At 43.8% G+C, this 13202-nt stretch overlaps 1 protein-coding gene across 1 annotated transcript in view; it reads left to right on the top strand.

The window, feature by feature from the left end:
- Window positions 1-13202, top strand: part of SBNO2 (strawberry notch homolog 2) — a 161058-nt gene that overhangs the window by 63092 nt on the left and 84764 nt on the right. The window contains exons 5-15 of the mRNA XM_073547184.1: window positions 1174-1335; window positions 4748-4834; window positions 4928-5024; window positions 5117-5277; window positions 5363-5496; window positions 7013-7103; window positions 9546-9689; window positions 10021-10138; window positions 10269-10374; window positions 11502-11655; window positions 13017-13193. Of these exons, the coding sequence (XP_073403285.1) occupies window positions 1174-1335; window positions 4748-4834; window positions 4928-5024; window positions 5117-5277; window positions 5363-5496; window positions 7013-7103; window positions 9546-9689; window positions 10021-10138; window positions 10269-10374; window positions 11502-11655; window positions 13017-13193 (1431 nt within the window). The remainder of the gene's footprint in view (window positions 1-1173; window positions 1336-4747; window positions 4835-4927; window positions 5025-5116; window positions 5278-5362; window positions 5497-7012; window positions 7104-9545; window positions 9690-10020; window positions 10139-10268; window positions 10375-11501; window positions 11656-13016; window positions 13194-13202) is intronic.

The following is a 13202-nucleotide window of genomic DNA, read 5'->3' as shown; positions in this document are numbered from 1 at the left end:
TGTTGTAAGTGTTGGGTTTGCAGCATATTTGCTTATGAGAACTTTCTCCTGTGTTGGAAACATCCATCCGGACGTGCTGAGAAATTGTACGATCGCTACAGTAGTAGGGACAATACTTTAATGCTAGAGGTACTTGTCATTGTTGGCCCTAATTCGGAGCTTTTTCATGTTTTCCTTTCTATGTGTAAAATAGATGACGACAAGCGAATGATTCAATGACACTGCCTTTCTCCTGTAGAAATATCGCCAACAAGGTGTACTAGCCCTCTCTAGTGATCTGACCTAGTCAGACTTTCCTTCCTAACACCAGATAGCAGCATGGATAATAAATGGTCGACTCTTAAATTGATCTTATTAAATGCGTGATCTGACAACATGTACCACGATTGTTCTGTGCAATCAGATTATAAATGAATTTTCTCCAGTTCGTTTGGTTCTCTGCATTTCTTAAGACAATGATTGGATTTTTTATTGGTTAAGAATAGGTTCTTAAGGCTATGTGCACACACTGCGGATTCACCTGCAGGTTTTTCCGTGCGGATCCGCAGGTAAAACTGCAGGTAAAGTGACCTGCGGTTTTCCTGCGGATTGGCCTGCGGTTTTGCCCTGCGGTTTCACACCTCTACTATGTTAAAGGTGTGAAACTGCTGCGGAATCCGCACAAAGAATTGACATGCTGCGGTTTGTAAACCGCGGAAAAAACGCAGCGTGAGCACAGCGGATTTGAAATGCCGTAGGCTAACATGGTACTGTACGCTGTCTGCGGAACTGCTGCGTTTCCGCAGGGCCAAAAACGCTGCGGAAACGCAGCAGAATCCGCAACGTGTGCACATAGCCTTAGGTGGCAAATGTGGGCTGGCAGTAAGTGATAAAAGACTTGTGTAGGATGATGAGCTCAGACTGCTCTAGGTAGTGCCTGGGAGGTCTCGGAAATTGCTTTGTGGTGCTTGTGCTCTTTGGGAGTGAAGTGTCTGGATTACCACAGCTATCTGGAGCTGTCCTCGTAAACTGTCTTGAAGTGTTTATGATGGCATTTTCTGACAATTAATGCAGAAAAATGTCTGCTTACTTGGCATCAGTTCTGAAATGGAAGTAATTTATGAATTGGAGTTGTTGTTGCATTTTATTTGTTTTTTGCACCTATTAACTATCCTATCTTTTTTTCCCTGAAAGGACCCTCCTCCATATTTTAATGAGTTATCCAACCACTCCATCCTTTCTTCCCCGGACTCTCTATCTGATATCAAGGACACCCATGATTTCCCGCCTAACGACAGTCTCGACAATGTCCGGACAATATGGGATATTATGCCACAGGACACCAGCACTACATCGGTGAGTAGCGTCTGCTACTTTTCCTACTCTTACACAATCCATGCTACAGTAGATGGGCTTTTACCTGTGTGCAGTTATATATTCCAGCCAAAGGATGTCTGACCTTATGAAGATGTTGTTTCTAATTGTGTTTGACACTACTGCATTCCTATATATCATGGTCTTTGTATGAGAATTCATACATTTTTCTTAAATCACTGTTTTTTTTTTGCACCATGATCTTTACTCAAAGTACGCAAAAAGTTTGTTTTTGCAATGTTTTAGCGCAAAAAAGAATCTTCTGAGGGCACTACCTAATAAATTGGGATCAGCCAAAATGCATACTTAGAAAAATACCAACAATACAAGAGAAAGAAGTATGAACGTGGTGGGTTCACCAGATTAAGAAATAACCTTTTATTATAACATGGGGACAAAGCAAAACAAAAGTATTAAAAACCTGTAAAAAGCCAGTAGACCACATAGACATATTCGCTGTGTCCATGATGAGACTAACGCCTATCCTCACAATCACAATAAACGGGGTACTCTACAAGATAAATCCATGCACTGCATAACCGTAATGAACATACACTGATGGTAACATAGAAAAATGAGCATGTTCACTTGCTGAAAACATCAGAAATCAATTTCACACCATGCGACCAGTATGTCTGTGCTGTAAGCAAGATGTACAAGCCAATATAAATCAGTGCACACAAAGCATTAAAAACATGTTGCCATAATGATGATCATCGAAGTAAGACATTTAGGGCGCAGTCAGACGGCTGTATTACTCGAGGGTCGCATTGCAGTCTTCGGTCTGGCCGTCGATTCTCCTGCCCCCTCAGCGTGACAACATGTATTTCTACTAGGCTGTCATGATCGCTGGTCTCCCGCCTGTCACACGCAGCGATGCATGCTGGCCAGCGGGAGACCAGCGAACCTAAAAATGTCCAGACGTTTCAACAAGGATCAGTGATGCCCAGCAGGGGGGCCGGTCGCTGAGAAGTGTCACACATAGCGATCTCGCTGGTGAGATCGCTGTTGCGTCACAAAACTTGTGACTCAGCTGCGATCTCGCTAGCGAGATCGCTGTGTGTGACGGGGGCTTACCACTACCAGGCTTCCTATGAGGGGCCCGACAATATGCCCTAATCTTGCTCCTCTGCATTCACGCTAGTGTCTCACATCGACAACGCAGTTTAATTTGCTTTCGTTCTCTGGGCTTTAGGACCCCATGGATATATGATGATATACCTGGCTGGGTGTATATACTTAAGTGTGCACTAGTAGTTATTAGGAAATTTACTTTATTGCATTCTCCAGTTATATTGGGTTGAACTGTGTATGTACGTTTTTCCTCTTATAGCTGATTAAATATTAGAAAAAGTATTGAATAAAAAACGATCTGATAATAAAAATAAGCGCAAATGGGAAGATTAATATGGTGCTCACAAAACTGTAAAACAGGCGCAAATCTAATAATAAATCCGGCTTAGTCTTATCACACTTCACTGTAATATTGTGCTCATCTTCTTTTTTTTTTAGCATTTGATAAACGGTGAAGATGTTCTTCACCATCTAGAAATGTGATTCATTTTAGTGATATGAACCCTCCTTCCCGCTGTGGCCACTTCCTGTGAATAGCATGGGGATCGTTTTCCAGTCTGTGGCTCTAACTGTAGGCCTTATGTTAAGGGGAATCTGTCATCAGGATTTTGCTCCCTCACCTGAGAGCAGCCTGATGTAGGCAAAGAAACCCAGAGTCCAACAATGTATCACTTAGATTACTTGGTGCAGCCGTTTTGATTCAGTCAGCGATTTTAGAATAAAGCAGAGCTGAGAAAGCTGACCCCACTCACACCAAGCTCTGTATATACCATGTTCATGGACAGTGAGGTGCTTATCACAGGAGGGGGCAAAGTCAAACTAATCCTTTAATTTGAAGGGATTGTCCACTACTAGGACAACTCCTTCTTGATCAAAATGTTTGGCCTCAATAATATAATAAAGCCTATACTCGCCACTCGTGCCGGTACCGTTACCGCTGTGTCGGCACTCGCTCTCGTGCGATGTTGTGACGTGGGCGCCCAATCAGCAATGGCGTCCTTGTCCCCCACCTTCGGACAAATTGAACATAATCCCAGACTTCCTCTTCATGTTCAGTTTGTCCGAAGGCGGAGACAGTGACGCCATCGCTGTTTGGGTGCCGGCGTCACATGTCACAGCATTGCATGAGCGGGAGAGCGAGTGCTGACTCTGAGAGAACGTCGCTGGCATAGTGAGTATAGGTGTATTTTTTTTTTTTTTTATGGCAACCAAGCAAGGGATATAAGAAGTTGTCCAAAAAGTGGATAACTTCTGTAATCTTTGTGATAAATCCTTCACACTTAGTAAACAAAAGCACACAGTTTGACAAGTGACGCATCCCAGAATTCTGTGTTTCAGTCTCTATCTCCTGCTGTCCTCAGATTACATAGCAAAAACCTGCTGAGGCTGTGTGCACACGCTGCGGAAAAGGTGCGGATTCATCCGCGCGGATTTTGTACAATCCGCAGGTGAAACTGCAGGTCAAAAGACCTGCGGTTTTACCTGCGGATTGCTCTGCGGTTTTGCCCTGCGGTTTTTCATCTCCTCAATGGAGGAGATGGCAAACCGCAGGAGAATCCGCAGAAAGAATTGACATGTCAATTCTTTCTGCGGATTGAAAACCGCAGATAATCCGCGCGGAAAATTCCGCACCGTCTGCACTGCGGTTTTTGATTCCCATAGGGAATCATTGTACTGTACACCGCAGCAGAAACTGCTGCGGGTCCGCAGCGGCCAAAACCGCTGCGGAACCGCAGCAAAATCCGCAGCGTGTGCACACAGCCTGACAGATTCCCTTTAATCCACTATTAACCTTGTATTTCATGTTAACAGTTATGCTATCGAGTTGCCATTTTGGAAACTTGTTGATATGTTGTGTTAATTCTAGTATAGGCTCTGTTCCTTGTATATTGGAGGAACATTTCAGGCGATTCATGCTGCCCAAGCCTCGGGCGGCATGAATTACAACCTGGCTACATGATTGCAGCAGGTATATTCTTTATAATGCTCCGTCAGAGAAAATATGCTTTGAAGATTGGCTCTTCCCAGCGGTGCTGGAGGTGATTGGTAGGTCTTCCCTATTGACACATGAGGGAGAGACCTGTCCATCACCTGCAGCGGCACTGGGAAGAGGGCAGAACTGGACTGGTTTGGTCTCCAGTGTATGGTCCCTGGCCGGATCGTCAGAGCATTTCCGAAAATATACCTGGCTGCGGTTTGCACGCATTGCTTGACAAGTTCCTTTTCACTTGATTTATTTAGTTAAATATTTGCAGTAATAGTAATTACACAAAGTTAGTGTTTCCTGTTTACTTATTGCTTCTCTCTCTTCTTTGGTTAGCTTCTTTCTTCCAGTCGCCCATTTCTAAACTTTGACAGACTTGAGGACCTGCATGCCATAATTAATACTCCATCAGTGCAGCAACGGGTGAGATGGAAACGCTAGCATTAGACCCATTGTTGCTCCATATAGTTGGTATCCTGAAGATAAATTCCTTTTTATGCTCTTTATTTTAAACAGCAATCAAATCCCTTAGTAGAAGAAGAGGATGATGACGATGAAGATGCTGAGGAGCTGGGGCACACGGAGACCTATGCAGATTATATGCCTTCTAAATGTAATTTCTTGTACAAAAGGCCAATTAACCTATGTGAATTTTTACTACTAACTATATTATTTGTTACTGATATTCTGTCATCTTGTGTGTAGCCAAACTAGGTATCCAGCACCCTGACCGAGTAGTGGAGACCAGCACCCTCTCCAGCGTTCCCCCACCAGACGTCACCTATACTCTTTCCCTTCCTAGGTCTATTGTTGAAAAAGGACTTTTGTCTGCTTTACAGCTTGAAGCCATAGTGTACGCTTGTCAGGTGTGTGTCAGAATCATATTGCCAGAGCATAAAACTTGTTTCAGAAGAAGTTAGTTATACATTTTTCTGTTCCGTTCTCTTAAAGCAACATGAAGTGGTCCTTCCCAGTGGCCAACGAGCTGGATTTCTGATTGGAGATGGAGCTGGTGTAGGAAAGGGACGGACTGTTTCTGGAATCATATTAGAAAACTTCTTAAAGGGCAGGAAAAAAGCTCTTTGGTAAGTCTGTCTTTGAAACTATAAGTACTAGCTGTGATTTTCCTGGACCTATAGACTTTTATGGAAAATTTTGATTTGTGACACAAACCATGAGAATTCATGGGTACAACTTGTACGTGAAAAATGGACCTCTGAATGAGTCTGACAGCAGACTAATGGTTTACATTGACAATGAAGCTTTAATATTTTGGCTCATATAAAGTGAACTACAGAAATTTGGTTAGGGGACATAATTGTAGATTGTTAAGGTCCCGTTACATTTAGCGATGCACCAGCGATCCCGACAGATACGACCTGGTCAGGATCGCTGGTGCATCGCTAAATGGTCGATAGTGAGCTGCCACACAGGCAGATCTCACCAGCGACGCAGCGATGCTCGGCGGTCGTTACTTACCTGTCAAACGCCAGCGATGATGACGTCTTCCACCTGCGTCGCTCGTCGGCTCCAGCGAGAAGAAAACGGCCCAGGACATTCTCGCGCGATCGGCGATATCCAGCGCGGGGGCCCGGTTGAGGTAAGTATTAAATGCGTCACAAAATCAATGACGCTTTAGCGATATCGCTATGTGTAAAAGGCCCTTTAGTCTTTGCTGCTGGTTTCCTCAATTATTAAAACAAAGGAAACCTCTGCATTTCAAACCACAATTGCCTTGAAGATGCCCCAAAATAGTAGAATTTGGCAGAGCTGCCAGAATTAAGTGTCCTGACATTTACAATTTGACGGTTACCAAACCTTCTTCATGGTATGTTAAATACATGCAGCAATTTGAGGTTATGATGGAGATGCTCAACGCTGCCGTGCCTAAGGGAACTATTGACACAGTCTACTGGATACAAGGTAATGATAAAAGTCTGTAAAATGAATTCTTTGAGCTGATGTAATCATGCAGCTTGTGAAATAGGGGAGCAGTAAGGCAGGTTGGTACACTCAGTCTCCGCATCCGTCAGTAGGGTTGACTCGGTCAGGTGGCTATTGTCCAAAGGCCCCAATAGTTTGACTACCCTGCATAGTAACAAAGAGCAGCTTCCACTTTAGTGGATTTGGCACAGCCCTTTAGACCGTAGCAACATTACTATTGCTGGAGGAATATACTATTCTTCAGCAGCAGATATTCTTCCTGTTGAGGAAATGTAATCAGTGTAGTAAATGAAAATGGCCTTTTGCACAAGCGGGGACAAATAAATAACTGGGAGGTGGTGGAGAGGGACTGCTGATGCTGAACCCACAGTTCCCATATCCTAGCAGGAAAGATGTACAGTATTATGCCACAGGACATTGCAGCACACCAGGACGGTGCGGATACCATTCACGTTATAGATTACCCTTTTTGTTTCTAAATAGAGAGAGTAATTAATTTATTATTCTAAAGTAGCATTTATTAACTTAAAGATGGCTTTTTATAGGCAGAGTTCCACTCCCTTTGCATATAGTCACAACTACCTCATCTGTCCAATATATTGCAAGGTTGTTCAATTGTTAACGAACCAAGAGTGAAATCCTCTTTTCCCACCACAGGTTTAGTGTATCCAATGACCTGCGCTGTGATGCAGAGCGAGACTTGAGAGACATCGAGGCCAGCTGTGTCCCCGTGCATGCTCTTAGTAAGGTAGGCCTGTCTGGCATTCCCACTGCTTTCAGTTCTGTACATTAGGCAAACAGCCCAGCTCTTAAATACTCAGCTGTATGGCACGTGAACAATCAAATACTGCCCACAATCGGGTCTTTAAGATCTTGGTTTAGATATTATATTGGTAGAGATGCTACTTGCTGCGGGGCCCCCAATAAAAAAGGTACGTGAAGAGATGATTTTCTGAAAACTTAAAGTGCTTTTGAATACACAAGATGCTGGCAGCAACTAGTTTTTGCTGTTTGGCCCTCCATTTGTTAAAGTGATTTTCAGATGAACTACACTTGTGGAAAAGCCATAAAGGTCTGATCAGTAAGTGTCTGACCACTGGGACCCGTTTCCTGTAAATTAGCAATGCATGTGGGTCCCTCGTTATTAACCCCAACATGGGCAGAAAGGGACTTTTTATTTTATAACTGCTTGAGACTGGTTTTCTTTGTGTGGGACAAATTGTATTACTTTTTAGTGCTGTTTTGGGGTAATGTGTAATATATGCCGTATTTTTCGCTTTATAAGACGCACCTGATTATAAGACGCACCCTCAAATTTGGTGAAGAAAAATAGAATAAAATTTTTTTTTCTGTTAAATGGAGATGTCTTATAATGCCAGTGTCCGTCTTTCAAATCATATACGTATATAACCCCCATCCTGGCACATTGTGCTGGCACATAGCCCCCCCCCCCATCCCATCCTGGATATGGCCCCCCCGGTCACTATATTCCCCCCTGCTGGCACTCACATGGCCCCCCTCTCTCTATATGCCCCCTGCTGGCACGCACATGGCCCCGCCTCTCTATGTGCCTCCCTGCTGGCACGCACACAGGCCCCAAGTCCCTATATTCCCCCCTGCAGGCATTCACACGGCCCCCCCGTCCCTATATTCCCCCCCCTGCTGGCACACATTGTCCCCCTCCGTCCCTATATTCCCCCCTGCTGGCACACATTGTCCCCTTCCGTCCCTATATTCCCCCTTGCTGGCACACATGGCCACTCATTCATATATTTCCCCCCTGCTGGCACACATTGTCCCCCCCCGTCCCTATATTCCCCCCTGCTGTCACACATGGCCCCCGTCCCTATATTTCCGCCGTGCTGGCAAGCACATGATAAAATAATAAACAGTTAACTCACCTTCTGATGATGGCTACCCCCGTGGCTTTCCTGTGTCTGCTGAGATCCTCCTTCTGCAGGGTGCGCGCAGCTGCTGCTCATTCAGGCAGGTCATTGTAGCTACAGGACCTTCCATGATGTGACCAATAGGGACCTGCGGTCATGTGACTCGCAGTGCAAACTGGGAATCACGTGACCGCAGGTCCTATTGGTCACATCATGGAAGGTCCTGAAGCGATGAACTGCCTGAATAAGCAGCTGCTGCCACGCGCCCTGCAGGAGGAGGATCTCAGCAGACACAGGAAAGTCACGGAGGGAGCTGGTAGCAGGTGCAATCATCGGTAGGTGACTATAGTGACGGGGCGGCGGCGGCGGGGGGGGGGGGGGGGGGGGGGGGTATAGAGTGCAGGCACATGTAATATGCACCGCTCCCCTGTCTACCAAGTCGTCGCGGCTTCAGCACCGAGGTGATGGACAGCGGATGCAGTGAATATTACATGAGCCTAATGAGCGGGAGCACAGGACCTCCTGCTGTCTCTGCAGTTCTGCAGTCCGCAGCCAGCCCACCCCAGCCCCTGACACCACGCCAGAGCCACCCCCCCCCACTCTATAGCACAGCAGCACACAGATTCGCATTATAAGATGCACCCCCCACTTCCCCCAAAATTTGGGGTAACAAAAGTGCGTCTTATAATCCGGAAAATACGGTGTGTATACATATACCTGAAACAAAAATATATTTTCTTAAATTATTTTTTTAAAATCTTTTTCAAGACTTATTTACTTCTTACGTTTCACATGATATAACCTGAATTCTTCAGTTTATTACGGTCTTGTGGATATGTATTATGTTAAGTTTTTTTTTGTTACATTATGAGGAAGAAAAGGCTTTTTTTTTTTTTTTTAACCAATTGCCAAGTTTTCCATAAACCTTGTTAGTTCCTGTGCTTCTGTACCTTACATGGTACTGATTGTTCACTATGTAGCTGGTGAAATGGAAGACAGAAGCGATACTAAATGACTGGCCAGGAGACCGGACATGCTCCTATTAGACTGCGGGAGCTTTAACCCCACACCATAAACTTACTATAGTGGAAGATTAAAGCCCAGGAGTAACCATCGTAAATTTACAATGCTTGGTCGTTATGGAGTTAGTCAAGGATGTGGGAACGTAGCGTTTCAGATTCCATTTACTGGTCCTCTGTTTTTGGTCTGACTTTACAACCTTTTTTTAGCATAGATTGTCATCGCACTTATTCAACACCATTGTTATCTGTCTGGCATTGCAACGTCTCTGGGTATTTTCACAGATAAAATATGGAGACACCTCTGCATCTGAGGGGGTACTTTTCGCCACCTATTCCGCACTCATTGGAGAAAGTCAAGCTGGAGGTCAACATCGAACTCGTATTAAACAGATCATACAGTGGTGTGGAGAAAACTTTAACGGAGTCGTATCCTTATTTCAAAATAATTGCTATTTTCTATATTCTATATATGTGTCTCCTTCTAATACATTTATATATGCATATATGTACCATCAATTTCAATACATTTAAGCAGGTTCTACCTATCCTTGCCCACAGCTTTGCTTGTTATGAAACTCCCAGGTTTTAATTGTGCCACCCTGCAGGATCCATTAATATTTAATTAGAACATTTTGCACTGGTTTTAATGGTTTGTGCATTGTGTGTAAGAATCCGTCGAAATGGGTTGGATGATGTTATGCACTTTACAATGTTGCACTGCTGTTCTACCAGTTGTTTCCTTGACCCTCCTTTACAGATTGTGTTTGATGAATGTCACAAAGCCAAAAATGCCTCCTGTACTAAAATGGGCCGTGCCGTTTTAGAGCTGCAGAACAATTTGCCTTTGGCACGTGTTGTGTATGCCAGTGCCACTGGTGAGTTTACATTCTCAGTGCCTGGTGCAGACTTAGCATTACTCTTCATTCTTCTGGTGTACTGTCCACGGTTTTATAAAATTTAACTTTTTCACAGTCTAGCTTCAATTTTCTTATCACTGTGTCACAGGTGCATCTGAGCCTAAGAACATGATCTATATGAGTCGGCTGGGTATCTGGGGAGAAGGCACGTCTTTCAGCACTTTTGAGGAGTTCTTGCACGCAATTGAAAAGAGGTACACAGTGGTCAAATCTTTAAGGGCCTAAATGAAAGGACATTTGTCCCACTGTAATTGCTTAATGAACATTAAAGGGAATGTATCATCAGAAATTGAATAATATTTCCATATTTTTTTTTTTAATTAACCCGACTTTGTTTTCCTTTATGTAGCAATAAATAGGAAAAAACGTGAAATGTCCATTTCATTATGTGGTTGATTTTCTGCAGTTCATTTGTTGGATTTGCTTTATAGGTTGGGACAGATTCAGCAAAAGGCAGGAAACAATTTCTCCATCATAGTGTGTACTGAACTTCTAGATTATGCAGGATTACAGCCCAATAGATCTAAAGCTCTGTATGTGTCTCCCATGACATCTAGAGAAATATGGCTGCATGGCATAATTTACCGATAACCTTATAGCTGATTGACATTTCTCTCACCGTTAACTTGCAGCTGTCATAAGTTCATAATGCACACATCACCTGATTTTTTTTTTTTTTTTTTCATTTTCTTTTAATATACAGACATGCAGGAAGTATTTGTCTCAAAAGTAGACTCCTAAAGGAATTTCTCAGAAATAGCAAGTAGCTACATCTTTTAAAGGGAATCTGTCTGCAGGTTTTTGCTACCTCATGTGAGAGCAGCGTGATGTAGGCAAAGAGACCCTGAATCCAACGATGTATGACTTTGTGCAGCTGTTTTAACATAATTAGAACTTTTAGATTTAACATGCAGCAGAGCTGATGATGCTAACCCCGCCCACACCAGGCTGTCAGCTGCTTATCACAGGAGGGGGCGGAGTTGGTCTACCAGGCACTGGGATAAGCCTCTTGGTGCTAAAACAGTCATTGCAAGAGCTTGATGAGAGAGGAGCTTGATGAGAGAGGAGCTTGAAAGGCATCGCTGAGATCTGTGTTTTAACCCCTACAGCATGCGGTTTTCAGATTACATAGCAAAAAAACGTGCTTATAGATTTCCTTTAAAACAAAAATGGAATTAATACACTATTTTGCTTTGTTTTAATTTAGTGAAATTGAAGTTTAAATACATGAGACATTCCCTTTAATGTCTTCTGAAGTTGTTTTCTCTGTACTTCTCATCATATATACCTAAACTTGTCTCTCTTATAATTTCTTATACAGGGGTGTAGGGGCCATGGAGATTGTTGCCATGGATATGAAGCTGAGCGGTATGTACATTGCAAGGCAGCTCAGTTTTACTGGAGTCAATTTTCGGATTGAGGAAATTCCCCTGGATGAGTCTTTCAAAGAGATGTACAACCGAGCGGCACAGCTGGTAGGAAAGAGGAGAAATTACATTTTTTGTAATATTAGTTTATTTTATCTGGCATTTGTTAACGGTTCCTCACTAAAGCCATTGAAAGCAGATCCTTCATTAACTTGTCAGATCTTTGGCTAACCAACCAATGTGCTCACCCCTGGAGCTCAGAAAGTTTAATGCCATTTTATAGGAAGTCTCTCACCCTCTAAACTTCTTTTACTGCTATATAGGGGACTTGACCACTATGAAAGTCGTGCCAGCCGCATAGATTTTAATGTTTTAATGGCTGAAAAAAACTGCTTAATTCATATACAGATGAGGGCGTTGCCGTGCACCCTTGGCATGGCCAAGGTCTTCGCACACTGTTACAACCTCTTAGTTTACATTTTGAACACTTCTTATTCTAATTGCCAGTTCTCACTTGCCCACAGCGAGCATTGCCTGGACCCAATTTTCTGCCCTTCTTGTGTGCACTGGCACTTCAGGAGCCCAGCAGTGCTCACACAGTGTCATACCTGGTTCTTGTGTGCAGCTGCCATTCGCTATACAGATGCATACGGGTATGTGGCAAGAGTAGCCGCAGGCATGAGCTAGGAATGAGAGCGCATACTTGCAGATAAAAGAAAACACTTTTTTCCTCAGCCACTAAAAAACTGCAATTGAAATTGCAGATTTCATTTTCATAGGTGTTAACTGTACTTTTCGGACTATAAGACGCATTGGACAATAAGACGCACCCCAAATTTTCAGAACAAAAAAAAATTAATATCTCCTATGAGTGTCTGTCTTACAGTCCGAATTCAGCTTACCAGGGGGTAGGGTGTGATTGGGAGCACTGGTGGAGCGGGGTCACAGGAGGTGTTCGGTGGTCTAGCAATGATCTGGCTCATCCCAGGCAGGTTCGGTGGTGCGGGGGCTCTGCCGTCATTTTGTGAAAGTCCGGAGACCCCACACATCCATCCCAGGGTTGTGCGCAGCAGTTTCTGCGATGCACGGTGGTGTCGGGGCTCCGCTGACATTTTGTGAAAGCCCGGTGCCCCTCGCACTTCATTGCTGTAATGCGGTGGCCTCCAGAGGCGGCGCATGCACAAAATGAGAGCTCTGCACCAAGATCTTGTCTCCCGAGCATCTCCAAAACTGCCATTCACCAGCCTGGTAAGTGCATCCGGACTATAAGATGAACCCCTGTTTCCACCAAAATGTTTTGGGGAAAAAAGTGCATCTTATAGTCCCAAAAATATTGTAATTCCTTTATATAATTGTAGTTTAATGTTTTAGGGATGACAGACTTTTTTTTTTTTTTTTGCTCTGCTTTTTGGATGACAAAGTTGGTAATTTCTACCATGCACTCTAATTCTCTCTTTTTCTCCTTCTAGTGGGCCGAAGCACTGACAATCTTCCAGACTGCAGCTGATTGGATTGGCTTGGACTCTCGGAAATCTCTGTGGGGTCAATTTTGGTCAGCACATCAACGATTTTTTAAGTACCTATGTATTGCTGCTAAAGTACAGCGGCTAGTAGCCTTGGCTAACCAGGAGTTGTCCAAAGGAAAAGTGAGTAAA

Source organism: Dendrobates tinctorius, unplaced genomic scaffold (genome assembly GCF_039654945.1).
Source record: "Dendrobates tinctorius isolate UK_male_01 unplaced genomic scaffold, ASM3965494v1 ptg000011l, whole genome shotgun sequence".
NCBI lineage: Eukaryota > Metazoa > Chordata > Amphibia > Anura > Dendrobatidae > Dendrobates > Dendrobates tinctorius.
This window is presented reverse-complemented; position numbering and strand designations above follow the sequence as displayed.